This window comes from Lentinus tigrinus (genome assembly GCF_003813185.1).
Source record: "Lentinus tigrinus ALCF2SS1-7 unplaced genomic scaffold L226scaffold_53, whole genome shotgun sequence".
In the NCBI taxonomy this organism is placed as follows: Eukaryota; Fungi; Basidiomycota; class Agaricomycetes; order Polyporales; family Polyporaceae; genus Lentinus; species Lentinus tigrinus.
The window spans coordinates 112,327-140,033 of record NW_027137962.1 but is presented as its reverse complement, the minus strand read 5'-3'; the positions used below and the strand labels follow the sequence as shown (position 1 = coordinate 140,033).

Below are 27,707 nucleotides of genomic sequence, written 5' to 3'. Positions count from 1 at the left end.
CCTCGAATGGTCGTTGGCATGAGTCAGGGCCATCGTCACCTATCTAGCCTCTTGCCCAACCGGAGTGAGGCAATCGACGCTGTCCTCAACGTCACGCTGCGAAGCTTGGAAGCTAGCAAGGACGTTATCACTGCCGCGCCAGTTCTAGGGCTCAGTGTCGCTCTCAATGTGGCCATTGAGCTGGAAAAGGTCCAGGTACGTGTTCCTCCCTGCTTGCTGAACTCCGCCGGGTGATGACGACGTAATATTTGGCCTGGACAGGATGCGAAGTCCAACTGCAGGGCGCTGGCTGTGCGAAGAAACAACGGTGCTGGCGCAGACGCTCGAAGAGCTGGCCCACACCGTGCAAGCCGGACTCGACAAGTATCCGGAGGGCTCCGGAGGTGTCAGCTGAAAGAGGAGGTCTGCGGATCCGGCAAGCTGTTGGAGAGAGTGAAAAGACTCGGAAAGTGCGTGGACAGCATGCATCGGAGGGCGGAGATGCTGATCACCTAGTACCCAGTAAGCTTCTGGAAGTACGCGACCAGGCAGAGAAGCTCCGCCAGAGGTCCGCCTTCAGCCGGTTCCTGCACAGCGGTAACGATGCAGAGACGGTGACCCAGACAGCATGCATCGGAGGGCGGAGATGCTGATCACCTAGTACCCAGTAAGCTTCTGGAAGTACGCGACCAGGCAGAGAAGCTCCGCCAGAGGTCCGCCTTCAGCCGGTTCCTGCACAGCGGTAACGATGCAGAGACGGTGACCCAGACAGCATGCATCGGAGGGCGGAGATGCTGATCACCTAGTACCCAGTAAGCTTCTGGAAGTACGCGACCAGGCAGAGAAGCTCCGCCAGAGGTCCGCCTTCAGCCGGTTCCTGCACAGCGGTAACGATGCAGAGACGGTGACCCAGATAAGAGATGTCATTGCATCTGCTCATCGCAGTTTCCAGGTACGTCAATGCCCTTTATGCACCTACGAGAGCGAGGTGACTACAGAGTCAATAGTCACTGAGGCTCTGGGAAATATCAAGGTCAGAGTTGTGCTATTCGGCCGTGATATGACGTCTCATCTACTTTTGCAGAGGATGATAGCAGCGCAGAAGACTGAAGGTATGTACTCACTCGGATATTTGAACTATGGCGCATCAACAATGTTGGCAGAGGAAGAACGCATCCTGAGTAGCATCCCGCGAGCCGATGACGCCCACTACCTCTCCGCCACGAACGCCCTGAAGGCCCCGTTCCAAAAGGACACTCGAACGCAGGTTTTTGAGTCCCTCGACGAATGGGTCGATCAGCAGACTGCACGGTACGTTCACCAACCTATCTGTGCTCCCGTCGGAGAGGCTGGGACGGGGAAGTCAACCATCGCCTCAGAATTCTCGAAACGTCTGCAGGAGCGCGGCCACCTCGGAGCGTCGTTCTTTTTCACTCGCGGCATTCAAGACCTCAACTCTCCAAGAAAGTTCTTCTCCACCATCGCCTCGCAGCTCGCCCGTTCGCAACCGGTCTTGCGCATCCCCGTCGTGTACGCGGCTCGCGACCATCGCAAGGTAGCGGCTCTCCAACAACTCGAGTATGAGTAGGAGGACCTCTTGCACAAGCCACTTAGTACGCTTCCCCCGTCACATCCGCCTATCTTACGTTGTCATTGATGCACTCGACGAGTGTACTGAGGACGGGCCTCAACTGGTACCGACTCTACTGCGACTGTTGCTCTCCTGCGCTGCCCGATGGGTTCTCCGCTTCGTGTCTTCCTCACCTCGCGCCCGGAACCGCACTACATCCACAAAGTCTTCACTACCCCTGAACTGCAACCGCACATCTCCATCGTCTCCATACAGAGTTTCCGCACCTCCGTCGACCGCAACATCGCGCTGCTCGTTCGTGCTAGACATGAAGAGGACGAGATGAGCCAGGCATGGTGCGACGCGGACCCGTCCATCATCTCGAACCTCGTCACCAAAGCAGACGGGTTATTCATCTACGCCCGCACTGTGATCGACTTCATCCTAGGGGATGTGTCTGTTCTACAGGAAAGATACACGCTGCTCATCCAAGGCGGTACCGCCTTCGGAGTCGCCGGTCTTGACGAGCTCTACCGTATAGTGTTGGAGAGCGTTTTCCCGTCCCAGGAGCAGTATCCGCAAATGAAGGAGCGGCTGAGACGTGTCCTCGGATACGTCGCCACGATCCAGGATCCTCTCCTAAAACGCTGGAGAAGCTGAGCGGTATGTCAGCGGCGGATTCAGTCCTGATCCTCAATCGACTCCGGTCAATCATCTTCTTCGACCGTGACGACCTCACATCGCCATTCCGTATCATCCACGCCATATTGAGGGAATTTCTGCTCGATCCGGAACGCTCTGGAGGCTTTCATGTCCACGCAGGTCGGGCACACAGGCGTCTTGCGGAGGAGTGCATGAGGGCAATGCAGTCATTCCGCAGGGCGCATTGGCAAGATACTGCCGGGGCGTTGCTTCTTTTCCGACTACTCGTTGAACCACTTCCGACACCACGAGACTTCCCCCACATTTGTTATGCGGCGAAACATCTGGCGTACCATCGCGAACGTGCTAATATGGACATCCCCTCGTCTAGCCTAGCGACCGACGATGATGCGACCTCTATCGTGAATTGGTGGTACCGCGACACTTCCATGGCGACAAACAGACTCACAGATGATTATCATAGCATCATGTGGGATATGGTGCGAGTAGTGCTTTCTCGTTATCGACAGTCCCTGTCTGAAATGGGCAAACCAACTGTCGACGCACTACTCGCCTTCCCCAGCAACCTCCGTCACACAGTCTGTCCGCTACTTAATCTTCAATACGATTATGCAAATGTCGAAGGGTTGACCTGTGTAACCTACCACAGGACTCGCATGTGCATAAAGTGGCACAAATTGCTGTTTTGTGCATTCTCATGAATCTTCAAGCTGTGGCGTCCATGGAACGGGTGGCCGGTAATATGCTCCTACAAACAGTGTCTATTGCGCTATCTGAATTCGCTCTATCCCAGATGAAGACACCCTCCATCCTGTAGAACCAGTGGACCACAAGTATTTCAATGAACTGGCCAGGTGGGTCTGCAGTTGAGAACGGAACGAGAGCGTACTGACTCAACAGCTTATAGTGACATACAACATATCATTACGACCCCCCGTCTCGGGCGGTACTCTGATATCATCGGAGAAACAAAGCTTCTGGTAGAAGCCTATACAAAGTTCCATGAGAGCTACACGCCCCCCGTCTCCCTATACTCTATTGACTGAATAACACCGCATATTTACAACATGCAGGGGGCGATAACAGCCGCAGGGCTCGCCACCGGACCTCCGTTTCCAGAGTACGTGTCATTCAGAACAACAGATAGCGCATGCATTGTGATTCACCCTCATTCGTTGCTCTGTTCTAGTGATCTTGTGGAATGGCTGCGGTGACACGGCACAGCGGCCTCGTGAACTGGGACAATATTTGTTATATTCTGAATACATCATACACGGTCAACTTCGTGTCACGCATGGCGACAACAACTTCATTTGGTATCTACATTTCTTCCTTGTCGAATCTATTTCCTGAGGCTACGCTGGATATCCTGCAACTTTTTCACCGTCTCACGAGTGTTCAACTTCTCATGCCACCTGGGATCCCGCACGCCATCAGCCACGCCCCAACGCGAAAGAATGAAACGAGGCCGACACTCACGCATAGAACGCCGGGAACTTATGCTCGACATCGCCACCTTCGAAGTCTTTGAGGATGGTGTGGACCGCAGCGCGGTTCCACGTGATGAACGACAGATCGGCTATGGTGACCTTGTCGCCGACGAGCCATCCGGAAGGCGACTTGGCGAGCACGCCGTCGAGCACTCCGACCACGCGTTGGGCCTCTTTCTGATACCGCTCAATCGCACTGGGGATCTTCTCCGGGTGGTAGCGCATGAACCAGGATGCCTGGCCAAAGTACGCACTGCGCATATGCGCGTCAGTATGAGTCATACCAGCTAGGGTGTGCGCAGGGAAGGGGTGACGCACCCTTGGCCGGAGGCCTGGAAGAAAAGCCACTGGTTGAGGATGTGCTTTTCGTTCTCGTCTGTAACCGTGAAGCGCTTTTCGGCGTCGTACTTGTCGACAAGGTAAAGGAGGATCGCGTTCGACTCCCAGAGCACGAAGTCGCCGTTCTTGTGGTCGATCAGCGTCGGAATGCGCCCGTTCGGGTTGTAATCGATGTGGGGGGACTGTTTCTGCTCGTTCTTCTCGAAGTCGAGATAGATGGACTCGTAGGTCAGGCCGAGCTCCTCGAGCAAGACGGCGACCTTCCTGTTGGTTGGCAGGTGCGTCAGGTCAGTATGTGTGACGGGCGGGCATAGAAACACGAGGGACTGACCAGCCGTTAGTGCCACTGGTGTGGGTGTAGAACGTAAACTGCTTCCCGTGCGACATGAAAGCGTAGTGCGAAGAGGGTGCGGGATGCTAAAGACGGGAGTGCAGAAACGAGGAAGTACTTGCGGAGACTGACTCGATCTATCGGCGGGTTTAACAAGTCTGGGAACAGTATCAGCGTCCGACAAGCACGCACATAGTGCGCAGCTGTGCTGTGACTGTCGGAGCACGCGGGATTGTGGGAAGTAAGTTGGCAAGGTCTACGCTTCGTCAGCATGTCAACGCCAGAGTGGAAATGCGATCCAAAAAAGCCTGTTGCCTCTCACTGCACTGACCTGCGGCTCTCGGGGCCAGGAGGAAGAGCATGCTCTGAGCTGTCCCATACCTCGTCTGAACGCCTGAACATCGGGGGCGATCCTTCAAGGCCATTGTACCCGCAGAGTTTGATGATGAAAAATAGATGATGAGAGTGGGATTCGAACCCACGCCCTTTCGGACCAGATCCTTAGTCTGGCGCCTTAGACCGCTCGGCCATCTCACCATGTATAATTACACTTGTTGTGCATTACCATGTGAGCTCAGTATTCGGGCTGGCAGAACCCGCAGCTAGACAACTGTCCACGGCTATTCAGACCCATCACGACGCGATACTTCAGCAGCACAGGTATGTATGGCTATCCCTCCTACAACATTCCTGTATGGATTCCAATGTCATACAGGGCCCCATAATCCGTGTTTCAGTCGCCATTGCAATTTTCCGTCGGATACTATGCTGCACCTTAGGCTCGTGCCACCAGAGGGCTGCCGCGTTCGAGGGCGATTCCTGCGTCGAGTGCTTGAACTGCATCCCTATCAACGCAGTGCTTCGTCAGCCACGGGCAGAACACCCCGGGCGTCAAGTCGTACACTTTCGACCGCTTCTGAACCCGCCGAACCATTGGAGTCTCTCCGGGGGCGGCCCAGGAAGTACCCCGGCATCCGCACACTCGACCCAGCCAAACTCACTGCTGAAGACCACATCATACTTGGCAAGCGTCGAGCATCAACGAAGTTCATTTATGCTTACAGTCGCTTTTCACCAACGCGGGTGCGGATCGACCTTCCGGACAGTGGACTCCTGCAAGGCCCATACTCCGAGTCACACGGCAGCGGCGACGACGAGCCCGGTGGATTCCTCTACTTTCACCGCTACCCATGCGCTCCTCCTCTATCTGGGGAAATTAGACTTCGTTTGACCACCTCAAATGATCCCAGCACCTTCCCGTCCGGCGTCGACTACACGTCAGCACGCGGGGTCCCGTGGTGCATCCCTCTCCTTGCTGTGGCGGCCGGACAGATGTTCTACCCGTTTGTACACCTCCTCACATCCGTGGATGGATTGGTATCTCAACGAGTGATGGACATTGCAATGGAGGACTCTCACAGGTTCATCACCGGACATGGGCATCACGGAAGCCGATCCCTTCATGCATTTGGTCAGCCGTTCGATCTGCCTTTGGACCACTACAAGCACTCGTTTTCGTTTATCGGCACGCAGCATGTGTCGTCGGTGGCGTTCAAAAAACTCACCATGTTTAGAACTAACCGCCTCCCCGTGGGTTTCGAGCCACTGGCACCGCGTCGCCCTGAGTATCACGCTCCATTCTTAGGTTTGTTCTCGCGTCGACACCCCAGGGGTATACAATGCTCATCTCGTGTTCCACAGGAACACTGCTGTGCTGCTTTGAACCGTCACCTTTACCCCAACACGCCGGAAAGCATGTCGTAGTCATCCGAGTCATACGCGCTCTCGACGCCGTGCGCCCCAACCCGTCTTACTCTGGGCCGTCATATCCTCTGGACCTCATGCCTCAGGACGGGCAGTTGTTGAAGTGCATGTACCATCGGAAGGTGAAAACATGGACAGGAGATGCGGACAAGCCTAGTCGCCCCAAGGGTCGATCTCCCGCTGCATCGCTCAGTATATTATTCGAGAATGCCGTCGAGTACGGGTCGTGGCCATTGCAGGCCGCCATGCCCCATTCCCCAGCTTACGAGTCTCGTTAGTTTCTATTCCCTATCTGAGGTTCGTCACTCGTCGTCGCTCAAGTCGGCATCGATACCCGGCCGCTACTTGTAACTAACACACGTCATGCAGCAACTCCGTAGACCGCTCGGCCATCTGGGAGGCCAGTGCTGAAACTCAACCAGAACCTGCAGCTGGGCAATAGCTAAGGAAATATATAAGCTCAACCAGGAGCGTCGTGTTTCATGCTTGTAGGGTTTCGTAGGACTTCTAGGAAGCGGCCGACCCACGCCGCACCTCTCCCCGATGAATGAATTCCCAGCACGCCTTCCCAGGCTCGACGCCCAAGATCTCCTGCACATCCTTCATCTCCAACTCACACAGCTCCCTCACGCTCTGCACCCGGCTCATGACGTGTTTCACGTTCTTCGCCGTTATCCCAGGCAGCGAGCGCAGCAGCTCCTCCGCCGCTGCGTTCACGCCCGCGCCCGCCTCAGGGTCCTCCTCCGCGCCCACGAGGACCGCTTTGGCCGGGTCGGGCTGCGCGGAGAGCGTTTTGAGGTCGTTGAAGATCTCTGCAGTCGCGTAGGGCGAGGAAGACCAGATGATGCGGACGCGGGGGAATGTGAGCGTGAGGAGGACGAGCTTGGATTGGATGGATTGTGATGCAGTCGAGGCGATGTCGGAGCGTGGATCCGCTTTCTTCTTTGAAGGGTACTTGTTGGACTTGGCATACGATTTAACGTCAGCTACGGCCTGCAAGAGTGTCAGATGTAGTCTGTGCAGAGATGAAGACAGCGCACCTCGAGCGAGAATGACTTGTGCTCTTCGAACTCGATCAGCAGGATGGGCTGCTTGTAGTGTGCAGACATCAACTCGCACTGCGTATACCTGTAACATATTGTGAGCCAACTGGTGACCCACCCCTCGCCGAACATACTCACAGACGTCCGCTGTTGAAACTGGAGACCAAATCCGGGATACTCTTCCGCTCGACACATATGTCCGGGGTTAGAATGTAGTCTCCGACCGTCAAGGTGACCGGGAGCACGAGCAGGCCCGAAGCATGCAGGAGCGAAGGCAGCGATGAGCGAAACTCTCGCATGTCGACCACGACCTAGGGTGTCAAAATACGGTCAGACAGGTATCAGATGGGAGATGGGTAAGGCCTACCCGTGCTGGCTCGGTGCTGACTTCCTTCCGCCCACCCGCTATACGAGTGCTGATGGTCTTGATCAAGGCCTCTCCCGCAGGAGTCGTGTGGTCCTCGTAGATAGGCATCAACATAGACTGTGGGACAGTCAGCACACACGCTCGATGAGAACGACGGAGGATCGTACTGACCCCTCGCTCCTTGATGAGCCGCTCGAACGACTCCTTCTCGCGACGCAGCCCAGTGAGGTACTTGCCCTCCTCGCAGCTTAGTTTGTACATCATAAAGTACACTCTTACGCCCAGGCCCGGATTCGAGTTCCGGTATACCTGCGAAGTCGCCCATCAGCCCCGTTTCACGAACCTCGAATAGGGCGCGCAAGCGTACCTCTATTCGCCGGATGAACTCTAGGTTAGGCTCGTACATCACGATGAATCGCGGCTTGATCTCTTGCAGCATCTGGTCGTCAGAGTCATCCGAGTACGCTCGCACAATGACGGTCTGTTCAGGCGCGAGCAGGCCGTAGTGGGTATCGAAATCGTCATCCATCGTGAACAGCTGGAGGTCCTGCGTCAGCGCCGCCTCAGCCGCCTCAACACCCTGCGTCAAGAGGCTGCACAACGACAGCCCGTCAGTCGCGCACACGTTCGGAATCGTCTATGAGACAGACGCACAAATCAGCTATGTCATCGGCCTCCTTCTTGATCTCCACCTCTCCCGTCGCACCGGCAACGTCGCGTCCGCTCGTCGCAGCAGGGGGAGCGCCGCCGCGCACTCTCCGCCTGCTCGCCGCGCGCTCCTGCTTCTCGCGGTCCTTGCGCTTGAGCGCCTCGCTGATCTCGCCTTGCGCGTTGTCTTTGGCCTTCGGGAGCGCGATCGGACCCTTGCCTTCGGCCTTGCGCTCGGACAATTTGCCCTTCCACCACAGATACAGTCGCAGCTTGTCTTCCATCATCCGCCGCCCTTGAGATCCTCGCGGGGCGTCCGCGTCCATGGTCGCGAGGAAGTCCTTGATGAGCGTGCAGGTGTGCAAGGACGACGCCATGACGAGCACTGTGTTCGTGCCGGGAGACACTGCGCGCGGCGTGAGCAGCGTAACCGATGCAAGGTGACTAGCACGTACGCGAAGACAACATCGGTTCGCGACGAATCATCTCTTCCTCGATCTCCTGCAGGACGTCGGCGAGTAAATGCCACTTTGGTAGCTCTTCGAGCACGGGCTCCATGCCCTCCGGCACCCACGCTTTCCGTTTCTCCTGCTTCTTGCCGCCCGCTCGGGCGCGTTCTTCCGCCTCCATTTCTTCCATAATTGCCCACTCGTAGTCGTCTCCAGTCAAGTCTATCATCTTTGGCGGAGGCGCCTTAGCAGGTGCAGACTTGGACGACATGACGTAGCAGCGGCGTTTGGCATACTGAAAGATGACATTGGCGGCGTCCGTGAGCATCCATGGCGACTGGTTCTGGCGGACGTTTCCAGAATCTGAGGTTGTGTTGGACGCGATGAGGGTCTCGAGGTAGGCATGAAACGCAAGCGCGTCGTATGTGAGGAGGTAGCTGCGTCAAAATGAGCGACAAGCGGAGAAGAAATACGATCAGGAAGAACGTACGTTAGTAATCGCCGAAGCGTTGCCAGGTCGCTGACGAGTTGCTTGGTACGTGGACCGACTTTGTGCCAGACTGGGTCGAGGATACGCCGGACAATCATATCGAACGACCGAAAGTACGCGTTGTCAATCGTTAGGTCATCTAAGTCGAGCTGTGTTGTCATGCTTAGTACGAGGAAGCGCGATGCAGTAGAGTACCCACCATGGTGTTGGCACGCTTGAGCTCCGAGAGCGTTGTGGTCATGCACTGCACAATGGCGTGGTGTATTTCGGACATGGGTTCAGTCATTCCTTGATGGAGCTCGACGATGTCTGGTGTCTTCCGATCGAGTGACTGCTTGAGTTCTGCATGAAATCTACGGCGTATGAGCTCGCTCCGCGCACAAGAGTCCTACCTGTCCTGTCCCGACCTACCGAGGGTAGATGTGCACTGTGCGGAGTTGCAGCTCTTTCATGATAGTCCGAAGAGGGGACATGCCGCTAGTGATATGCTCAGGCTGGTCGGAGAAGGCCTTGAGGAAGCCGTTCTTGTTCTTCTCGCGGTACAGCCGGACGATGAACGCCTCCGCAGACGTCGGAGTCACTCTTGTGATTCATGAGCTGTGCGCGACTCACCCCTCGGCGTCGACGTACCTCTCGGCATGGAGGACAAGGATTCCCGTGATGAGATGGGTGGGGATGTCGGACGTGAGCATGTCGACGGTGAAAATCTGGGACGTGATGGACAAAAGTCCCCCCTTCTTGTACAAGTCTTGTCTAGACATCTGGTATGAGATGCACCGTTCTGCATGCTCACCACAGCGCCTTACACACGCCCAAGACTGCGCTCACCTGTCCTTTCTCCCCGTCTCGAAACCGACTATCCGCAGACCTGGATTCCTGCATCCCATGATACCCAGCTCCTCCCCGATGGCGGCCTCTTCCTCCGGCGTGGCATTGACGAGAAGAATGAGGTTTTGCGGCGAATCATAGATCTGAAGGAGTTTGCACACGATACGCCGGAGTCCGACACCGCGTGCGAGGAGAACAAGCTCAGATGTCGCGGGGTCGTGGACCTTCTCGAGAATGGACGTGTGATATGGGAGCAGAGTAGACATGTCGCGCAGGAATGCACAATTTTCACATTTAATATATCTGCATCATCCGCGTGGGCAGAGGGAGGAAGGTGGTGAACAGTAATTGAAGGAGGAGGGGTAGGTGGTGGTACAGAAGCAAGACGCCTGAGCGCTTCTGCACCAGTCTTGTCTTCCGTCCACGATGTACTGAATTCGCATTGGCATCAATTTCGCGAGTCTATCTTCATCTGCTTGGTTTCATGGGTACCCAGAAGTGTAGATATGACGAACGGATGAACTGAACGGATGTCTCTGGGGTGCTGCAAGTAGTATCGCACGGAGTAGGTACGTAGTGATAAGTCTTGAACTTCTTACAGGGACCTATCTACCGGACATGTGCAGCCCATTTCCAGAACACAACGAAACTCAAGGCAACCGTCAATTTACGCTCCCTTACTTATGTATGCCTGGCCACTTCCCAGCATCACCGGCATCCATGTGACTCACGACATCAACCGCTATACTGGCTCTGAGACGCACGGTGCGATCTTCAGGGTGTCGATGACGGTCGAGATCCGACGAGCAGACTCGACGTCTTGTATTCTAGTACAATATGGTGAGTCCACCCGCTACATGCAAATTGCTAGAACGGCTTAACGACTCCGGGACATGGTACAGATGCTACCTGGTCAAGGTTCTTCGAATCGGGCATGGCTCGTCAGATGGACAGAGCTTGGGAAAACGCGTAGCTTCACGGAGCACCCCGCTCAGTCGTTATGCATTCTCCCTCCCCCTTCGCCTTCTCTCCATAACATCATAGCCTTCCTGATGCCCGACGGCCCGGATCTGCACCAGGAACACTCTACAACCGCGCTGTGTCACGCGTGGACGGAGCGGATGCACTTGAAACCTCTTGACGCTGCCCAGCCTGTTTCCCCGCGATCTCGATCCGCGGCCCGCCTTCGCAAGACTAGGGTTGAGCGCGTGCCCCGTCCGTACAAAAAGCGCGACACATGGCCCGAGCACGCTGGCAAACCCTTGCCCTTCTCTCCGACGCTGCATTGTCGAACTTCTCAGGATGAGCAAACTGGGACTCTTCCAGAACATCCGGGTCTACTGTACGTGCACCGACTGCTGCTCTCCGCCACAAACCTGGCTGACATACGTTCGTTCCTCCGCAGGGCTCGCCTTCGTCGTATACTGGGGTATCGTCCTCTTCGGATATGATACGTGAGTACCCTGTCCTCCTCGTCCACCCGCCACTCTCCTCACCAACCCGCCACACCCCCAACAGCGGAGTCGGTGGAGGAGTTGTCTCCCAGACCTACTTCAAGACTCACTTCGGGATTATAGACGCAGCCGGGAACACGAACACCAAGAAAGCCAACGACGTGAGCTCGAACGTCGTCTCCGTTCTCCAGGCGGGCGCGTTCTTCGGTGCGCTGGGAAGCGCGCCACTGTCAGGTGTGTGGCCGTTTCACGATTGAGTTCTGCCAGGCCTGCCCCGCGTCCCGCGTCTCGCGCCATCAGTTTGATTCCGCAGGCGGACACACGGCCATATGACCCCCTCGACAATATGTATGCGGGGCATGAATGCCGTGGTTTATGAACGCCGAACCCCATCTTGGCGGCGGCGGCGAAATCTCATGGGTGCACAACTGGAATGCTCACGGTGAACATGGCCTCTTCCGTACAGCTGCGATCGGACGGAGGTGGTCGCTATTCATCTGGACTATCGTATTTGCCGTTGGCGCGGTGGGTACTTTCCCAACGCCTTCGTGTGCAGCGTGAAACCTTACGTCCTTCGGCTCCTCCCACGACAACAGATTGTGCAGACAGTTGCGGGGGGCTCACGCGGGCTCGGCTACATCTACGCCGGCCGTGTCATCGCTGGCCTTGGCATCGGGGCAATTTCAGCAGTCGCGCCCGCCTTCGTGTCTGAATGCTCGCCCAAGGACGTGCGTGGCCGCATTACCGGCCTTTTCCAGATCATGGTCGCCGTTGGCGTCATGCTCTCGTACTTCATCAATCGTGGGTCTTTCTTACTCAGTTGCTTACGCTACATACCGGCTGACGTTGATTCCGGGCAGTCGGGATAAGCATTCACATCCCGACAGGATATGCAGTCTGGCGGATCCCGTTCGGATTCCAACTTGTACCCGCCGGTCTCATGGCGTTCGGCCTGCTCACCGTCAAGGAATCGCCTCGCTGGCTTGCATCTCAGGACCGCACCGATGAGGCCATTGCGAACCTGGCGTACCTGCGCCGTCTGAGCCAAGACGACCATCGTGTGCTCGCCGAAATGGCAGAGATCGAAGCGGCCATTGCGGAGGAGCGCGAGGCGCGGCAGGGTCTGGGCGCGAAGGAGGCGTTCTTGGGCAAGGGCAACTTCGTGCGCTTCGTCATCGCCGTGGTGATCTTCTTGCTCCAACAATGGAGCGGACAGAACTCGGTCGGGTACTACGCGCCACAGATCTTTAGTTCGGTACGCCTCGTTGCTGCAAAGCTGCTGTAGGTAACGACTGACAGGCGTGGAAGATCGGGTACACAGGGACCACGAACTCGCTGCTTGCCTCTGGGATCTACGGTATCGTCAAAGTCGTTGCTACCGCGATCTTCATCTTCTTCCTCGTCGACTCCCTCGGACGGAAGCTCTCGCTCTTCATCTCCGCCATGGGCATGGGTATCCTCTTCTTCATCATCGGCGCCCTCCTCAAGGTCTTCCCTCCCCCGAAGGACGCCGTGGACCCACCTCCGGCCAGCAAAGCCATGGCTGCGATGCTCTACATCTACGTGTGCTTCTACTCGATGGGCTGGGGGCCCCTGCCGTAAGTCTCTCGCACAACACGGTATCGGTTGAGTACTGATGAAGTTGTCTTTGTGTACCCAGATGGGTGTACGTGTCTGATATCTTCCCGACGAGGACCCGGCATTACGGACTCGCCACCGCGAGTGCTTCCCAGTGGCTGTTCAGTAAGTTCTCTGCCGTTCCTCCTTCCTGACCCTTGGATCGCCGTCGCCATTCATTCGCGTATCCTTCCTTCATCCCGCCCTCCTTCGGGCCGGATCAAAATGTCGCGTTGACAGCGCAGTGAATGGCGCGGTTCCCGGGTTCGAGAGTCTATACTCGCATATCTCACACTGACGTTGTTATCCCCATGTAGACTTCGTCGTGGCCAAAGTGACGCCGACGCTCGAATCCGACCTCGGCTACAAGCTCTTCCTCATGTTCGGGACGATCAACATCGGCGGCATGGCTGTCTTCTCCCTGTACGCACGAGTCGCTTGCTTTCAACGTGATAACAGAGCTGACCGCACACACCACGCTGTCGCAGGCTGATCCCGGAGACGAAAGGACGCAGTCTGGAGGAGATGGACGTCATCTTCGGCGCGGTGCAGGAAGATAAGCGCAGAGCGGACATCGCAGCCCGGGAGCGTGGTATGTGGATTCATGGCTTTTCTATTCCTCGGCTTGTGCTCATAGGATGCCGCTTCTTCGCAGTTCTCGGCAACGACGTCCCAGGGTCACCATCTTCAGGACAGTCGGTTGACCAGAAAGTGTAGGGGCCTCCGGAAACGTAGTTTTTTGTGTCTTGGGCTCAGCTGGGATGTATTAGTATGCACTGGGTCGGAATGACGTCCTTTTGATTGCAATCCCATTGCTCCCTAAAGCCAAAAAGCTCATTCTCAGAGACACTCTCTGTCGGGGAGTCGAACCCCGCTTTCGCGCGGTCAAGTGAAGAATCCACTTCGTCAAGTGACAGGCGCGTGTACTAACCGATATACTAACAGAGAGTTATTATGGTGTAATTTTAGAAATGTATATTGTAAGTATGTTCAACGGCCCACCATCTGCGTCGTTCTCTCCCAGCTGGCTACTTCAGAATCACACTACGTTGGCTGGTCACATCTGTAACCGTGTTGGCATTGTATCTATACTGGTTAGGAAGTCCTCCTTGACTATGGTAAAGTAGCAGGCAGTATCGCCTCGGAATTGCGGACCGTCTACCGAAGCTCAGGCGGCTGACCCCATATCGTGTTCTGAACGGCTCTGAATGCTACCATCACGACTACACCCTCTCTAGCTCCATCCCGTCTGGCTACCCCATATCCCAGTGCTTCATATGCTCTCTACAAGCTCGGACAGTATAGAAACACAGCTCGAACAGGGTCTCCTCGTGAAACATCCCGAATTCTGGTTCGCCGACGGCTCTCTCATTCTCCGCGCACACTCGACACTCTTCCGCGTGCATGTATCCCAGCTCTGCCGCAAATCTATCTTCTTCCGCGATCTCTTCTCGCTGCCTCAACCCGCTGTGACTGCTCGCGAGGAGCGGCGACTCGAAGGCTGTCCCGTGTTGGACCTGCACGATCCCCCGGATGACGTCGCCAACATGGTCAAGGTGATATACGACGGACCGTGCGTGAGCTTTCAAGTATTTTATCGTTCTTCCTCCTCCTTTCTCTACCCTCCATGGAGTGCGCTGCCGTAGTGATGCCGCTAAGAGCTCCGAGTGCGGTTCAGGGGCCAGGGCCGCTCAGGGCCGACTCTTGCAATACTGTGTGTTGCCCTGGAAGCCCGGGCAACCTCAAAGGCGTGTCTGCTAAAGTCTACACAGAGGATGCCGGTGACACTGCCAGCCCTGGCCAGTTTTTGCACCAGGCGGTAGGCGGCTCGTAGTGGCGAGCAATCTTAACCTATCGGCCACCTATCGACTAGACTAAATGTCAACCAGCCGCAAGTAGTCGTTGCGGGTTACCTAAAAGGCAGATGATATTTGGTCGACAGGAAAGCTAGCAGCAGAATGTTATAGTCGGCCGATAGGCGACTTATTAATATTACCTGGCTATAATCCCACCATCAACCGGCTATTAACCTGGGCGACGGGTGGATTATAGGCGGGTCGAAAAGCTGGATTATGGTGATAGGTAATCCGTCACGTGCAACTAGCTTATAATCATTTAAGCTACGGCACCGATAAAGTGACGGTCAAATAATGATGCAACCTCCCAAACCGGGAAGACATCACCCAAAATCGCAGGGCGTTTCCAGTGCAATGAGTGGTCCTCTACGAGACATGCACGCCCTCCTCCCGCTGCTCCCTCCGCACAAATGATCATTCTGATTGCTTGTAATGAATAACCATCTCCGTCGTCCTTGATATAGCATATTGTGTTGATGCTGCGAGGGGTCAATTAGGAGTCTTCCCGATTTGGGTTTGCATCCTCTTTCACGGCTAACCTTGCTCGCCACGAGCCGCCTAACACCTGGTGCAAGATTGGCAAGGGCTTGCAATGTGTAGTTCCTACGGGTTGGTCACTGAAGCACCCTGTCTTGGCGCGTTAAACGTCGCATGAGTCTGGCATGACCTGAGCTCTTGCGATATGTGTCCAGTTCGTACGTTTCGTGTTTGTCGAGCATGTATCAGCTGCATGCCATCTCATAGCTCTGCTTGTAAGCCTTGCCGCTACGACGCTGCCGCAGCCGGTCAGTGGCGCGCATCACCACCGAAGTCGACAAACCATGCATTGTGCATGCATTATGTGGTGTATGAAGAATGTCTCAGCAAGTCGAAGCATGTCCAATGGACAGAGGACACCAGCGAGAGATGTGGGTCCTTACGAGCTGGACATTGAAACACTCAGTGACCCCTTTGTCTGCGCGCCCCTATATCCTCCATAATCGGCTTCTATACTGGATCACAGCAAGCTCAGTGCGTAGATATATTGTGTATCACAGTGATCTCTGCTTGTAAGAGTTGCCGTGGTTACGATGCTCACACCACTGCTTTGTCAGTAATTTCGGGAACAACGACCGGCAGGACTTCGCAGCTGTGTCTGGCGTTCTCCGCTTGTCGAGCAAATACCTGATCGATGAGTCCATTCGAACTAAAGCGATGGCCCACATCCGCACCGCATGGCCGTCGACTCTCAAGGGCTGGGACACGCGCGAAGACGTGGCCCGCACGTACGAGGTAGAGACAGGAGAGCTGCGTGGTCTCCGATACGCACATCCCATAGTAAGTGTTCTCATTCCCTCCCCCCGCCTCTCGTTCCTGCGCTCACCCCTTCGATAGGCTATCATCAATCTCGCACGTGAGATCGGGGCCGACGAACTCCTCCCTCCCGCGTTCTACGAGCTGTCCCGGTACAGTTTCATGCAGATCTTCGAGCCCTCCCCGGGCGACCCGCTCGACCCACATACGCCACCCTCCGCTAACGTCTCGCTCTCGTACACGCTCACCCCCGCAGACATGCAGCGCCTCGCGCTCGGGAAGGAGGCCGCCCAGCACGCCGTCACCGCGCTCATCCAGAACATGGAGCACGCGTCGTCCGAACACCCCTCGCACCGCCGCTCGCGCTCGGGGCAGCACGTCCTCGCCGCGACCGCTGGCGGCGGGCGCGTCCGCGCAACGTGTGTGACGCCCGCGGCGTGCCGGAAGGACCTGTGCGAGCTCGTCGAGCTTGCGACGCAGCACTATCTGTTCGACCGCGAGCGCGGGAGCACGGACCCGCTGTATGTCGCGGAGGAGCTGGGGCAGCTGAAGAGCGCCGAGTTTGCGGACTGCGTGGCGTGTGCGCATGCATTGGAGGCTTGGGCGGCGAGGGAGCGCGAACGGCTGTGGAGGGCGATCCCGGATTGGTTTCGATTGCGGAGGTGAGGATGTTGCACGATGTGTACTATACTGTCCATTCGATGGATGCATGGCAAGTGACAAGATCCCGCCCCATTGAGTCCTTCCATCGTTATTGAATGCTTTCATTCTCCCCTCGTTACTGAGTTAGCCGCTTGTACACACCCATGGAGAGATTCTATTGGTTTGCTATTCCAGCGGATCACGCATGATTGCAAGGAGGCAGACTCAAACCCAGGCGCACAATGCATTCAAACGATACAAATCCCCAAACAACACGCAACAATGAGACAAAGAAAAGTACACAGGTGACAGGTGACAGGTCCGATGGACAGGAGAGCAAGTACGAGTACAGCTACAGCACAGATACAAATACAAACACGACGACGAGGACGATACACTATCCAGAGTCTAGAGAAACACACATCAGAAAGCACGGACAACGGAACGGACAGCAAGCGCAGCGAGGAGACCAAGAGTGCACTTCAGCGACAGGTCGAAGCCAGGGCCCTCGACCGTCACTTCTTGCTCTTCAGACTCGGTCTCCAGAGGAGTGCCGTTCCAACCACGCGGTCTCGCCCAACCCGGAACGTAAACGGGTTCAGGAGAGGTAGGATCGGAGTCGCTGCCGTCAGAGGGAGGAGGGGGAGGAGGAGCGCGATTCTTGCGCTTCCGGCGGGGAAGGCGACGACGCGGTCTGGGCACATCCTCTTGCGACTGTCCTGCAGGACGAGGCAACGCGGACGTGTCGGCAGGGGCTCTCCGAGGAGGCACCTGTCTTAAGGGTGAGTCATCGTCAACATGTAACATGAACGATAGCAAACGTACCTGTGCGCCACCTAGCCCAGATGAACGAGTCTGAGATCCCGAAGGCGTAAACTGAAACCAGGGTTCGAAGCCTGGGTATGGACGAGGACGGGGAGGCGTGTCAGATGCTTTCAACGGTGGCATGCCAGCGAACAGTCCATAGCCAGCTGGTGACGGACGGGGAGGCCGGGGAGGATGCTGCGGAGGCGGCGGGGGAGGTGGCGGCGGCGGAGGGGGAGGGGGAGGAGCGTCAGACGAGTGCTCCTCCTCAGTCAATGATTTCTCAGGCCGCGGCACCGACGGAGCTGGGGGAACCGACAACGGTGTCCCACGTTGGCGTGCGTCGGAACCTCGCCTATGCCTAGAACACGCTGAACACCGTGCACACCGGAGTACGAGTGGGCCACCAGCCGCGAGGAAAGACGCAGGCACGATGGTTACCCCACGCTGCGTGCGAACCCGTTGCACAACACGGCTCAACTCGCGCGATCTTGTGGTGCCTCCGAAGACGGGCGAAGGCTGGTGTGACGGTAGGTCCTCGGTAGAAACACAAGCGTCCGATTTGGCAGGCACGTCAGCCACCGGCTCCTCCGTCTGGGTGCTGGCATCCGAGGACTTCGCGGTGATAATCACCTCTGGGACCTCGCTTTGGATGGCTGCGTTGGAGTACGTCCTCGCAGGCACCGCCTGGACCGCGGCATCTTGGTGACCGGCATGGTACGGGATGGCCGAGTCGAGCACAGTTGTGTGCTCTGCCGACTCGGGCGTGCTTGGCACGGCCTGAGTTTGGGCTGCTGCTGCCACAGGGACCTCAACCGTCTCCTGAGAACCAGGAGCTGCCAGGTCAAGCGGTTCCGGAGTGAGGGTTGAGGTGGGCTCCTCTATAGTGCACGGGATGGCCGGGTCGAGCGCCGCTGTGTGCTTAGTTGACTCAGGCGTGCTAGGCACCACCTGAGTGTAGACTTCTGCTACCACAGAGATTTCAGACGTCTGCGAAGGACCCAGGACTGTAACGTCAACCGTTTCTGGGGTGAGATCCGAGGCGGGCCCTTCCACAGTGCATCCACTCGTGGACGTCGAGAGGTTGACGTCCCCACCGATTTGAAGCCCAGCAAGATCCGAGAAGACTGGAGACGTTGCCTCGAAAGACCCTGAAGATGCAACCGGAGCCGGATTGCTGAGATCAAGGAGGATGTTCGCCACATCGAACGTCTCCTCATCGTGAGCGACAGCCACAGGGGGATCCTGACCAACCGGAGAGTCTTGACCGCCAGTAGAGATCTCAACACCGTCCAACTCTGCAGGATTCTCGACGACACTGTCCTGAGCGTCAGATGCGGAGGTCGGCTCATCGTGCAGTTGAGGGATGAGTGTCCCAGTGGCCATGTACCCCTCTAGAAGCTCGTCGCTTATCTCGAGCATCTCGTCTCCATAGATTTCCCTCATATCGTCTAGCACGTCCTGCAGAGAGAGGAGCTCCACCTCTGGGCAGTCCATATCAGTATCCACAGTCTCCGGAGGATGGACAGTGCGGCTAGGCAAAGCGCCACTTTCCATAGCAAAGGCCGTCTCGACGGGAACAGCAGGACCGTTTTCCGTAGAAGCTGGCATCGATGAGGAGAGCCCGAGACTGGAACCCATCGAAACGTCGTCGCAGGAAGATGCGAAGTCCGTCTGGATTGGCTGCAGAGCACCACCATCTGCACTGGGTGCGGCGACGCTGGGCTCGTCAGTCATGAGAGCCTCGGGATGCTCATGAGAAACGGGAGAAGCTGCCTGAGGAGACGAGCTGTGACCAATAGTAGAGAACGAGAAGGAAGCCAGAGCAGACTGTTGGGTGTGGGCGTCTCCAGACAAGTTCGACGGGCGAGCGGAAGTGGAGGACGGCTTCGTGTGAGCGTTCTTCTTCAGCTTCCGGGCGGTGTACGACGACGAGGGTGTCCGGACAGTGGGTCCCGTACGATGAAGATTTCCAGGTCCAGGTGACACAGGAGTGGCGGTGGCGTCCAGAACTATCACGGTCACGCTCTCGCTTTCGCCGGCTGGTGATCCAGGAACCTGCTTCGGCGAGGGTGGGGTGACGGAGATGGCGGGGAGTACCGGGGAGACCCTGTTAGAAAGACGTGATGATAAGTTCATGTGTGCACCATTCACGCGAAGAACCTACTCTGCAATGGCAGGGAGGTGACTACGGGCTGGCGTAGGAATCTTCTCTTCCTTCGGAGACGGACCGACGCCTTCATCTTCAGCTCTAGGGGGGCGTCGAGGGCTTGTAAGAGATCGCTGGCGCATCAATTCCGGCGAGTAGGTGTCACTCGCAGTCCCATAACCTTCGTCCTGAGGACTCCTCCTGATGCAGTTATTGATGCGTCAGTACGCGCGCGAGTGCACCAGATATGAACACACTGACCTATGCGGCGGAGCGGACTCCTGATGACCGAAGACCTCGAGGTTGTACTCCAAGTCTTCCTTCGAAACGCAACCCGGCGGTAACTCTTGCAACACATCCAAGACCGTACCCGGGGTTGCCTCTGGTTCTTCCTCGTACACCATCTGTGCGTACTCTTCCTCAGACATCTTAGCCTTGCCCTTGTCCATGCACATAGACGTCTCATCAGACTCGGCGTCCTCGTGTGCATGTTCGGGTCGACTTGGTGTCGCCGTGTGAACGGGAGTTGGGCTGGTTCCACTGGTGGACAAGCCTGCACGCTCATCTTCCAGCATGGCGCTATCGCCTTGTGCGACGCCAGACTGCTGGCTCGTTGGGGGTGGCCCTGCGTCAACGCGAACGTCCCCGGCCTTATCGCCATCATCATCAAACGAAGGCGTGGGTCTGTCCAAGTATCAAGAACCACAAGAATCAGCACGTAGACTTCACAATCACAGAACGAACTCGCCTATCCGATTGAGCACCAGACAAGGTCGCAATCAAGACCTTGATCGCCTGCGCTTCCGTTTTCACCTTCGCAGCGTTCTGTCGCCTCTTCTCAGAGGGAGACAGACCGCTTGAGTGTGGCACCGACGAGACAACTGCAGATTGCCTGTGCATCTCGGTGAACACCGCCGAATCGCGTACAGGGTAGCTTCCAGTAGGGTACGGAGGGACTCGTAGGTAGGGCGCCGGCGTCGGAAGAGGACGCGAGGCGGCGAACGCACGTCCTGAAACTCCAGCGATGGAAGGGGCGAAAGCCGCTCTGTAAGCCTCGTATAAGGCCGATGTGGGCGCTTTTGCTTGGGGGCCAGGCGAGCGCGAAGAAGACGCGACTGGTGGATGAGTGGCGGATGGAGGCTTCGCGGGAGTAGGCGCTACAGGAGAAGCCGGTGTGGCTGCAGATGCCTGCACAGACGAAGACGGCAATCTCGAGACGGAAGCAGAATGATTCGCCTGTGAGCTAGTCTGAGGCGCGACCTCCGAGCCCGCAGCGATGGTCTTTGCGGAGGTTGGGGTCCCCGAGTCCTTCGCAGCAATCTGGGGCCGTGGAGTATAGTACGCGGGTATAGGCACGAGCTCCAGCTCTTCGTATTCATTGTTCTCGTCTGAGTCATCTTCACTGTCAGTCTCAGTGTCACTGTCGTCGTCGTCGTCGTCTGGATCCTCCTCTGCATCGTAGATTACGATGCTTGGGCCCGCAGCTGCGACAACTGGCGGAGGCTCCGTCGGTACAGGGGCAGGGGCAGGAACATCGTCTTCTGCAGGAGGAGCCACGACTGGAGCCGTCTCGGGTTCGGGTTGCGCAACGCCTTCAAGGACGCGTTCGGAGGACTCGGCCTCGACCTTGAGCTCGCCGGACTGTACCTGTACCTCGTCGGCCTTCTGCTGCAGCCCCTGTGGTGGAGAAACTGCTACGATCGCATCGAGTTCGATCGTCGTCTGCTCGTAGACGGGAGGCTGAGGAATCAACGCGGCAGGCACGGTTGGCAAAGTCATGGGTGCAACGGGTGAGGCGGATGCGACGGATTCAATGGGTGTGACGGATGCGACGGGGGCAACAGGAGCAACGGGAGGGACGGGGGTGACGTCGAAAACCTCTGGAGGTTCATACGCAGAGGAAGACAGAGCCACGGGTGCGGCGTCGAAAACCTCCGGAGGCTGATATGCAGAGGATGGCAGAGCCGCAACGTGGGGAGGGGTACTGGACGACTGCTGTGGCGGGGGCCACGAAGAGGTGAAAGGTGTCGATCTCTGGTCGTTCGTGAACACGGAGGCGCTATGAGACTCCTCAACATCGATGTCGATGTCGTTGTCGATGACAATGTCCTCATCGACAAGTTCGTTACGAACAGCGAACTGGGGGAGCTCAACGGCATGGCGGGAGAAGGATTCGTCGCCCATCGGTGAGTCTGCGTCGACGAAGGGCCCATAGTAGGACGGAGATGGAGGAGGAAGAGAGACAGAGACAGGTATGAACCCCTCGTTCTCGACTACCATGTCATCTTTGACTTTAACTTCGACTTTGACTTCGTCATAGTCGTCATAGTCGTCGAGGTCCACGTATCGTGATAGGCCGCGCCTGTTGTTGATGTTCTGCATCCGATGCTCGTTGCGCTGCCTGATGTTCTCATTTCGCCGTTTCTGGTGCAAAGCTGCGCGGAAGTCGAACTCCTCGTCCTCACGACGTAATGACGGTCGCGGACGTTGAGGTTGGCCAGGACGCCTTCTATGAGGAGACGACGGCTCCCCGGTGAAGTGGTTGCGCAAGCCTGCTTCCTTCAGTGGCTGACGACGAGTGGGGCTACGGCGGATGCTCTCGCCCACAGTGAGAAGTAGGGGGTCTGATGGGCCGAACATGGCCTCGGGGTTGGTGGCGAGGGAGAGCGAGAGGGCAGGGAGCCGCGCCACAGCTGATGCTGGTGGCGAGGACGAGGCGAGAAGGACTCGGGGCGACGGTTGAATTATAGGCGGCGGGCTGGAAGGTCCAAGCTCTTCCACAGGAGGCAGCTATGAAGGAAGTGTCATGGGGATGTGGTGATAGACGAATGCTATTTAAACAGCAGACGCACCCTATATGTTTCCTGCGCCTCCTTCCTTTCTCCCGGCGCCTCTATGGGCGTGCTGGGAGATCTCCGAGACAGCGACGATGGCCCGGCCTCCTCGTGTGGCGCGGAGGTCTCAACCTTCTTCAAGTCCAACTCGTCGTCCGAATCCGGGGCGTCCGGGTTGCCAAAGATCTCTCTGGCGGCGGCCTCGGTGCGTGCAGCGAGACGCTCTGCGTCAACGTCGTCCAGGGACGTCGACGCCGCTTCAGGCGTAGGTGGCTGGACTCGGATCTCCAGGACCTCTTTGAGAAGGTCTTCAGCTTGATGGAGGAGGGATTCCTTCAGTGTATCCGACTCTCCGGCGTCGATGTTATCCGAATAATCGGGCAAGGGCTCATCGTCGTCATCACGTTCAGCGCGAGACGGGGGACCGGGGGTGGCTGGGCGCGGCGGTAGCCAGGGATTCCTCAGCGGAATGGATTCGACGGGAGAGGACGGTTCGGTGGGTACGAGTGGCGCGGCTGGAGGAGTCTCATCGTCGACCTCCTCACGCTCTATCTCATCGCCGTCTTCGGTGGACGTGCCATCCTCCTCATCGTCGTCGTCGTCTGCCTTCTTGTCGCCGCGCATGTCGTCGTCATCGTCGTCGTCATCGTCATCGCCGTCGTCGCTGTCGTCGCCGTCGTCGCCGCCGCCACCGCCGCCACCGCTGCATCCGCCATGTCTGTCATCTTGCATCCCGTCCTCGTCATCACCGTCAAGGTGCTGATCGTCGTCGCCGTCATCCTGAGCACCATTGCCTCTGCTGGCGTCGGCGTCGTCGTCGGGCATCCGTTCGTCGTCATCGTCGTCAGCGGTGTCGCCACCGTCGTGGGCAGCAGAACTAAATGGGACGTCCGGATTGATGGCTTCCACCCGCGGCATAAAAATAGACGGACGCAGTATAGACGACAAGCGTCGAGGAGGAGGTGAAGCAGAGCGCCGCGGCGCGTCCGAGTCGTCCTGCCCCCCAGTCGGGTACGGAGTGCGAGCACGACGGTGTGGCGCAGTTGCGCCTCGATCCTCATCGTCGGCCATGGCTCGCCCGCGGGCCCTGCGGTGGGAATGCGAGAGACCTGTAGGGTCGTAGCGGCGGGTAGGCTTGAATGTACGCTTCTTCCCACCTCTGTGAATAGAGAAGCATGAGACGTTAATGAACGGAGACATGAATACAAGCCAAATCGACGCACTCGTTAAGGCCCATGTTATTGAATAGCTCGAGGAGCTCCTTCTCTCTCATCCTCACTCTGATCCTCTCCTTCTGCCTGTGTGGTATTCGCATCCACATTCAGACGGTGTCTGTGGATAATAAACAAATCATACGCACTCTTCACTGCGGGTGACCTTGATGAACACTTGTTTGCCTTCTCGCCTGACTGCGTAGTTGGCGTACTCGTCGGTGCACTTGGGTGGGGTCGAAGGACCCGCCTCAGGCGAGCCATCTTCGTTAGCGTTGGACGAGCTCGATGAGTCCGCCACAGGTGACTGCGGAGCATCGTCATGCGGCGCATTGTCGCCGACGCTGGGAGTATCTTCATGCGGAGCATTGTCGTCCATGTTGGTGTAGGATGGACGCGAAGGGCCCGCGCCGGGAGACTGTGGCGGGAGGTCGTTCGGGGACATTGGTGCTAATTGAGCGGCAGGAAGTGGTGAAAGTGTGTGGCGTAGGATAGAGAGCAGCACGCGTAGCGCAGCTGCAGAGGTGCTGGGGGAGGTAAGGGAAGTGGGAGGGATATGGAGGGCGGGGAGTGGCTGGGTGGAGGTGGTGGTGGCGGAACGAGAGGTGTATACACCGGGACCTACTACAGCTTCGGCTAAGTATAAGGACGGAACGCGGTCTCCGGGGCACGGTGGCGCAGGTTCGGAGACTGCAGCATAGTGCTCTGCAACTCAGACAAGGGGTAGCTAGCTCGCGGAGCTTTGGCCGCTCGCTTAGCGGCGGTCCTTTATTGACGACCTATTGTCTCGCCACTGACGACGGCTCCGGCGGTCCCGCCGCATTGGCGACGGAAACGGGGACCGCACAGCAAGACAAAACGCGCTATATCCTGGAGACATTAGTTTGTAATGGCGGGCAAGTATCAGACGGTCCATCCTGGGCGTCGAGAACAATATGAGATGGATGAGGAAAGTCAAGCCGCCCGGGTTCCTGGCGCTCAGCCTATCGCGGGACCCAGCACAGCACCGGCAATCCCCGCCTCCCCCAACACGTGGCTCCCCAACGCTGTTCTGGACCCGAGGACCCGCCTTCGGACGCTTCTGTTCCACATATCCGCGCGCTCGCACAGCTGGCTCTCGGAACTCGCGCAGAGGGAGACAGGATGGGAAAGTGAGCGTATGTGATTGCAATCAGACCCCAGAAACAAGATGAGATAAGAACTTCCTAAGTACCGCGGACACATACGTGCATGGACCTTGAAGTTGAACAGCACAGCTATCGATACAGTGACAGGGACAAGCAAACCCGCGATCTCGAGAGAAGTGCAAGGAAATAAGATAAGAATAAAACGAGAACGCAGCGTGGCTCCCGGAGCTCACGTCCCTCAAGAGCCATGCACGGACGCGAATGCGCACTTAGTTGCTGCCAGTGATACCGCCCGTCGCGCCGGGAGCGGCGATGCGCGCTGCCGCGTCATCCTCGGTCGTGCATGCGAGCGACGTGCCGGCCTTGTTCACGAGCGGGAGCGCGAAGCACTGCGTGGTCGCACCGCAGCCCATGTTGACGAACTGGCCGCTCACGCACATCGCGAAGCCACCATCAATGCACGCCTGGTCACCCTCTGCACACCATCGGTCAGCACACAAATACGCCAATCGCGCATCAGGACATACCATTGCAAGGCGAGTCGGCGGTGAGTGTGGCGAACTGCGCGTTGAGCTTCTGTGCATCGAGCGCGTTCTGGAGCTGGAAGTTCGACGACGACGCGGCCGTGGTCGTCGAGGGCGCAGAGCTCGTGCTCGTCGCGGACACGTCGGTGCTCGTCGCCTCAGACGTGGACGTTGCAGCCTCAGTGCTCGTCGCAGCAGCCTCGGTGCTAGTTGCGGACGCAGAGCTGTCGCTTGAACCACCGGAGATGTTCTGGAGACCCGGGTCCTGGGTGATGTCTGTGAGCTGTGTGCCGTCCGCGATGGGTCCACTGGGGTTCGCCGCGCACGAGCCGAGCGGGTTGAGCGCTTCTGAGTGTCCGAAGGGAATCGTGCCCGCTGCGCCGAGCGCGAGGCCGCCGACGAACGTCTGCTGGTTCGCGCCCTGGAACTGGCACTGGAAGAGGCCGTTGAGCTCCGAGTTCTTCGGGGCCTGCTGGCAGTAGGGCACGGCTTGCGAGTTTGGCTGTGAAACGTCGTGACATAAGTAAACGCGATATACGAGCGGAGAAAACGTACCGTGTTGCGCGGCTGCTGCGCGAAGATCTGCGCGAATTTGATCATGTCTGCGTCGTTGTTGAGCGTCTTCGCGAGGTCAATCATCGCGTCCGCAGAGTCCTGCTGTTCGCAAGGACCAGCAGCGGCGAGCAGCGTAGTGAACGCGGTAACGGAAACAGGGTTGCACTTCTCCGCGCCGCCTGCCGCGAGCTGTAAATACGTCACTCCGGTGAGCTCGCGAGCGAACATGAGCGTCTGAAGTACACGACGTACACAAGCCTTCTCCCAGAGCGCTGTGGAGTCGGCAATGACCTGCGCGATGCGCTTGTGGAGGAGAGGCGCACCGCGCGCCTGCATGGCGATGGCCGAGAGAGTGAGAAGGAGCGCAGAAGTGAAGTGAACCATGATGGGTGCTGGCTAGTAGACTGGGCTTGCTAGATGATCACGATTCGGTGGGAGGAGAGCGTCGAGCCTCGTTGGAAATAGCAGGAAATGAAAGAGAGAACGAGGGTCGGAGCACTGCTCGAGCCACGAGAGAACGTGAAGGTCAAGGGGAAAGTGAACTAGACGGTGCGGGGTGGGAGGTCGGGAGGGCGGGGACGCAGTATATATACCGAGTGTTCTCATGGTTGCTTTTGCGGATGAACAATGGTGCCGGGTGGGAGCGCGCATGGACCTGGCGGGATTCATGCTCGTTGCTATGACAAAGGATGGAAGCACCCGCTCGAGGTTATTTCAGGACCACAAAGCTTGCCCATTCCTCTGCTCAATCGTGCTTTCGAGCTCAACAAAGGCCATGAACATTCCGCACAAAAGGGACCGTCAAAGGATGATGAGAGGAGGAACAAAGCTTGAGCTTAATTGACGCGGCGTGTGAAGGCCACAGGAGAGCAAGCGCCGTCGGGTTTGTGGTCCATGTTTGTCCTCGAGCCTCGACGGCCATGCGAGTCCTCGGCCACGACCGTTCCGTCCACGCGACGCTTCTCTCAACCGAATCGCCTACATGTAGGCAAAATCGCACGTCCAAATACGAGACCAACGAAGACCTCGAAGGTAAGCAGGGTACATACCATACCATCGAACTCTCTCGCATTGGAAGCGAACTTGTTCATTGACTCGAAGCTTAGCTTGAAAGCCGGACCACGGATCGCGCTCAGCCACATTTGCCATTGGCCACATGCTGCTCTATAGATTATCAGGGTGTTCTATCCCAGGATCATCGTTCGAGATTGTTGTTCGTTGCGTGTCTCTGGTCGCAACGATCCTGCTGAGTGCGACATACAAATTTACCAGGACATACCATCGAGACGAGACCCGTAGCGATGATCTGGGCTTCCCTCATAGGCCTCTGTTCAAAACCCGACACAATCTGTCGTCAGCCTGAGGCTGGCCGACCGATCGCGTCCGCGATCTCCCACATGGGCGTTGCCTTCCTTTACGACACCTCGCGTTCGTGCCTGGCGCAACTCTATGTCAACGCTTCCGAGGCCCTGCAATTACACGAGCGCTGACCTCGGAATCACAGTACATATGTACTATCATGACGTTGTATGTCATTGGGAATGTGAGTGCGAGAGTGCAGCGGCACCCGTACGGTACTCACATGTCGGATCCTTGGCTATAGGTTTGCCGTCATAGAACAGGCAGCAGTGTTCTAGCAGCCGTGTCCATTCTATATCATGCACGTGGCTCGACGATGTG

The 27,707-nt window shown here is 57.3% G+C and overlaps 8 protein-coding genes and 2 non-coding genes across 10 annotated transcripts; 4 read left to right on the top strand and 6 right to left on the bottom strand.

The window, feature by feature from the left end:
- Positions 1-1,714: 1,714 nt before the first annotated feature.
- On the top strand, positions 1,715-2,209 carry L226DRAFT_576018 (uncharacterized protein; the record flags this gene model as incomplete). Its single annotated transcript, XM_067685292.1, has 1 exon — positions 1,715-2,209. One exon carries the CDS (start codon positions 1,715-1,717, stop codon positions 2,207-2,209), a length of 495 nt encoding a protein of 164 aa, XP_067529527.1.
- Positions 2,210-3,447: 1,238 nt separating this feature from the next.
- On the bottom strand, positions 3,448-4,601 carry L226DRAFT_555360 (glutathione S-transferase C-terminal-like protein). The gene is made up of 4 exons (XM_067683055.1): positions 4,373-4,601; positions 4,021-4,305; positions 3,692-3,955; positions 3,448-3,627 (listed from the first exon to the last, which is right to left on the bottom strand). Exons 1-4 carry the CDS (start codon positions 4,426-4,428, stop codon positions 3,555-3,557), a joined length of 678 nt encoding a protein of 225 aa, XP_067529526.1. The 5' UTR covers positions 4,429-4,601; the 3' UTR covers positions 3,448-3,554.
- Positions 4,602-4,829: 228 nt separating this feature from the next.
- On the bottom strand, positions 4,830-4,909 carry L226DRAFT_t276. Its single transcript has one exon. It is a non-coding gene; the product is annotated as a tRNA-Leu (tRNA).
- Positions 4,910-5,008: 99 nt separating this feature from the next.
- L226DRAFT_311436 (uncharacterized protein) lies at positions 5,009-6,529 on the top strand. Its single transcript, XM_067673801.1, has 3 exons — positions 5,009-5,032; positions 5,088-6,017; positions 6,074-6,529. The coding sequence occupies exons 2-3, from the start codon at positions 5,138-5,140 to the stop codon at positions 6,412-6,414; spliced, it is 1,221 nt and encodes a 406-aa protein (XP_067529525.1). The 5' UTR covers positions 5,009-5,032; positions 5,088-5,137; the 3' UTR covers positions 6,415-6,529.
- L226DRAFT_617201 (uncharacterized protein) lies at positions 6,473-10,337 on the bottom strand. Its single transcript, XM_067686994.1, has 13 exons — positions 9,962-10,337; positions 9,764-9,886; positions 9,545-9,715; positions 9,333-9,486; positions 9,134-9,282; positions 8,650-9,080; positions 8,201-8,600; positions 7,914-8,139; positions 7,718-7,855; positions 7,547-7,663; positions 7,318-7,490; positions 7,177-7,264; positions 6,473-7,129 (listed from the first exon to the last, which is right to left on the bottom strand). Exons 1-13 carry the CDS (start codon positions 10,225-10,227, stop codon positions 6,644-6,646), a joined length of 2,922 nt encoding a protein of 973 aa, XP_067529524.1. The 5' UTR covers positions 10,228-10,337; the 3' UTR covers positions 6,473-6,643.
- A 926-nt stretch (positions 10,338-11,263) lies between these two features.
- L226DRAFT_576015 (general substrate transporter) lies at positions 11,264-13,749 on the top strand (the record flags this gene model as incomplete). The annotated part of the gene is made up of 11 exons (XM_067685291.1): positions 11,264-11,303; positions 11,367-11,415; positions 11,480-11,649; positions 11,882-11,940; positions 12,012-12,216; positions 12,276-12,670; positions 12,724-13,013; positions 13,076-13,158; positions 13,350-13,455; positions 13,521-13,624; positions 13,688-13,749. The coding sequence occupies 11 exons, from the start codon at positions 11,264-11,266 to the stop codon at positions 13,747-13,749; spliced, it is 1,563 nt and encodes a 520-aa protein (XP_067529523.1).
- Positions 13,750-13,881: 132 nt separating this feature from the next.
- L226DRAFT_t275 lies at positions 13,882-13,980 on the bottom strand. Its single transcript has one exon. It is a non-coding gene; the product is annotated as a tRNA-Asp (tRNA).
- Positions 13,981-14,203: 223 nt separating this feature from the next.
- On the top strand, positions 14,204-17,022 carry L226DRAFT_540262 (uncharacterized protein). Its single transcript, XM_067681833.1, has 3 exons — positions 14,204-14,605; positions 15,983-16,205; positions 16,263-17,022. The coding sequence occupies exons 1-3, from the start codon at positions 14,310-14,312 to the stop codon at positions 16,845-16,847; spliced, it is 1,104 nt and encodes a 367-aa protein (XP_067529522.1). The 5' UTR covers positions 14,204-14,309; the 3' UTR covers positions 16,848-17,022.
- A 224-nt stretch (positions 17,023-17,246) lies between these two features.
- On the bottom strand, positions 17,247-24,266 carry L226DRAFT_576013 (uncharacterized protein; the record flags this gene model as incomplete). Its single annotated transcript, XM_067685290.1, has 8 exons — positions 17,247-17,594; positions 17,649-19,737; positions 19,795-19,977; positions 20,038-20,460; positions 20,546-22,566; positions 22,629-23,769; positions 23,834-23,908; positions 23,971-24,266. The coding sequence occupies 8 exons, from the start codon at positions 24,264-24,266 to the stop codon at positions 17,247-17,249; spliced, it is 6,576 nt and encodes a 2,191-aa protein (XP_067529521.1).
- A 951-nt stretch (positions 24,267-25,217) lies between these two features.
- L226DRAFT_548350 (uncharacterized protein) lies at positions 25,218-26,411 on the bottom strand (the record flags this gene model as incomplete). Its single annotated transcript, XM_067682579.1, has 4 exons — positions 25,218-25,423; positions 25,476-25,974; positions 26,028-26,216; positions 26,280-26,411. 4 exons carry the CDS (start codon positions 26,409-26,411, stop codon positions 25,218-25,220), a joined length of 1,026 nt encoding a protein of 341 aa, XP_067529520.1.
- Positions 26,412-27,707: the final 1,296 nt, after the last annotated feature.

What these genes read in the sequence shown, in the direction of transcription:
- L226DRAFT_555360 (XM_067683055.1), bottom strand. Translation starts at nt 4,428, where the DNA reads ATGTCGCACGGGAAGCAGTTTACGTTCTACACCCACACCAGTGGCACT. An exon ending in TTCCAGGCCTCCGGCCAAGG is followed by an intron (nt 3,956 to 4,020) that starts GTGCGTCACCCC and finishes GCATATGCGCAG; the next exon opens with TGCGTACTTTGGCCAGGCAT. An exon ending in AAGTTCCCGGCGTTCTATGC is followed by an intron (nt 3,628 to 3,691) that starts GTGAGTGTCGGC and finishes GCGGGATCCCAG; the next exon opens with GTGGCATGAGAAGTTGAACA.
- L226DRAFT_311436 (XM_067673801.1), top strand. Translation starts at nt 5,138, where the DNA reads ATGCTGCACCTTAGGCTCGTGCCACCAGAGGGCTGCCGCGTTCGAGGG. An exon ending in GTATCACGCTCCATTCTTAG is followed by an intron (nt 6,018 to 6,073) that starts GTTTGTTCTCGC and finishes CGTGTTCCACAG; the next exon opens with GAACACTGCTGTGCTGCTTT.
- L226DRAFT_617201 (XM_067686994.1), bottom strand. Translation starts at nt 10,227, where the DNA reads ATGTCTACTCTGCTCCCATATCACACGTCCATTCTCGAGAAGGTCCAC. An exon ending in CTTGTCCTCCATGCCGAGAG is followed by an intron (nt 9,716 to 9,763) that starts GTACGTCGACGC and finishes ATGAATCACAAG; the next exon opens with AGTGACTCCGACGTCTGCGG. An exon ending in ACAGTGCACATCTACCCTCG is followed by an intron (nt 9,487 to 9,544) that starts GTAGGTCGGGAC and finishes CATACGCCGTAG; the next exon opens with ATTTCATGCAGAACTCAAGC.
- L226DRAFT_540262 (XM_067681833.1), top strand. Translation starts at nt 14,310, where the DNA reads ATGCTCTCTACAAGCTCGGACAGTATAGAAACACAGCTCGAACAGGGT. An exon ending in AAGGTGATATACGACGGACC is followed by an intron (nt 14,606 to 15,982) that starts GTGCGTGAGCTT and finishes CTGCTTTGTCAG; the next exon opens with TAATTTCGGGAACAACGACC. An exon ending in TCCGATACGCACATCCCATA is followed by an intron (nt 16,206 to 16,262) that starts GTAAGTGTTCTC and finishes CCCCTTCGATAG; the next exon opens with GCTATCATCAATCTCGCACG.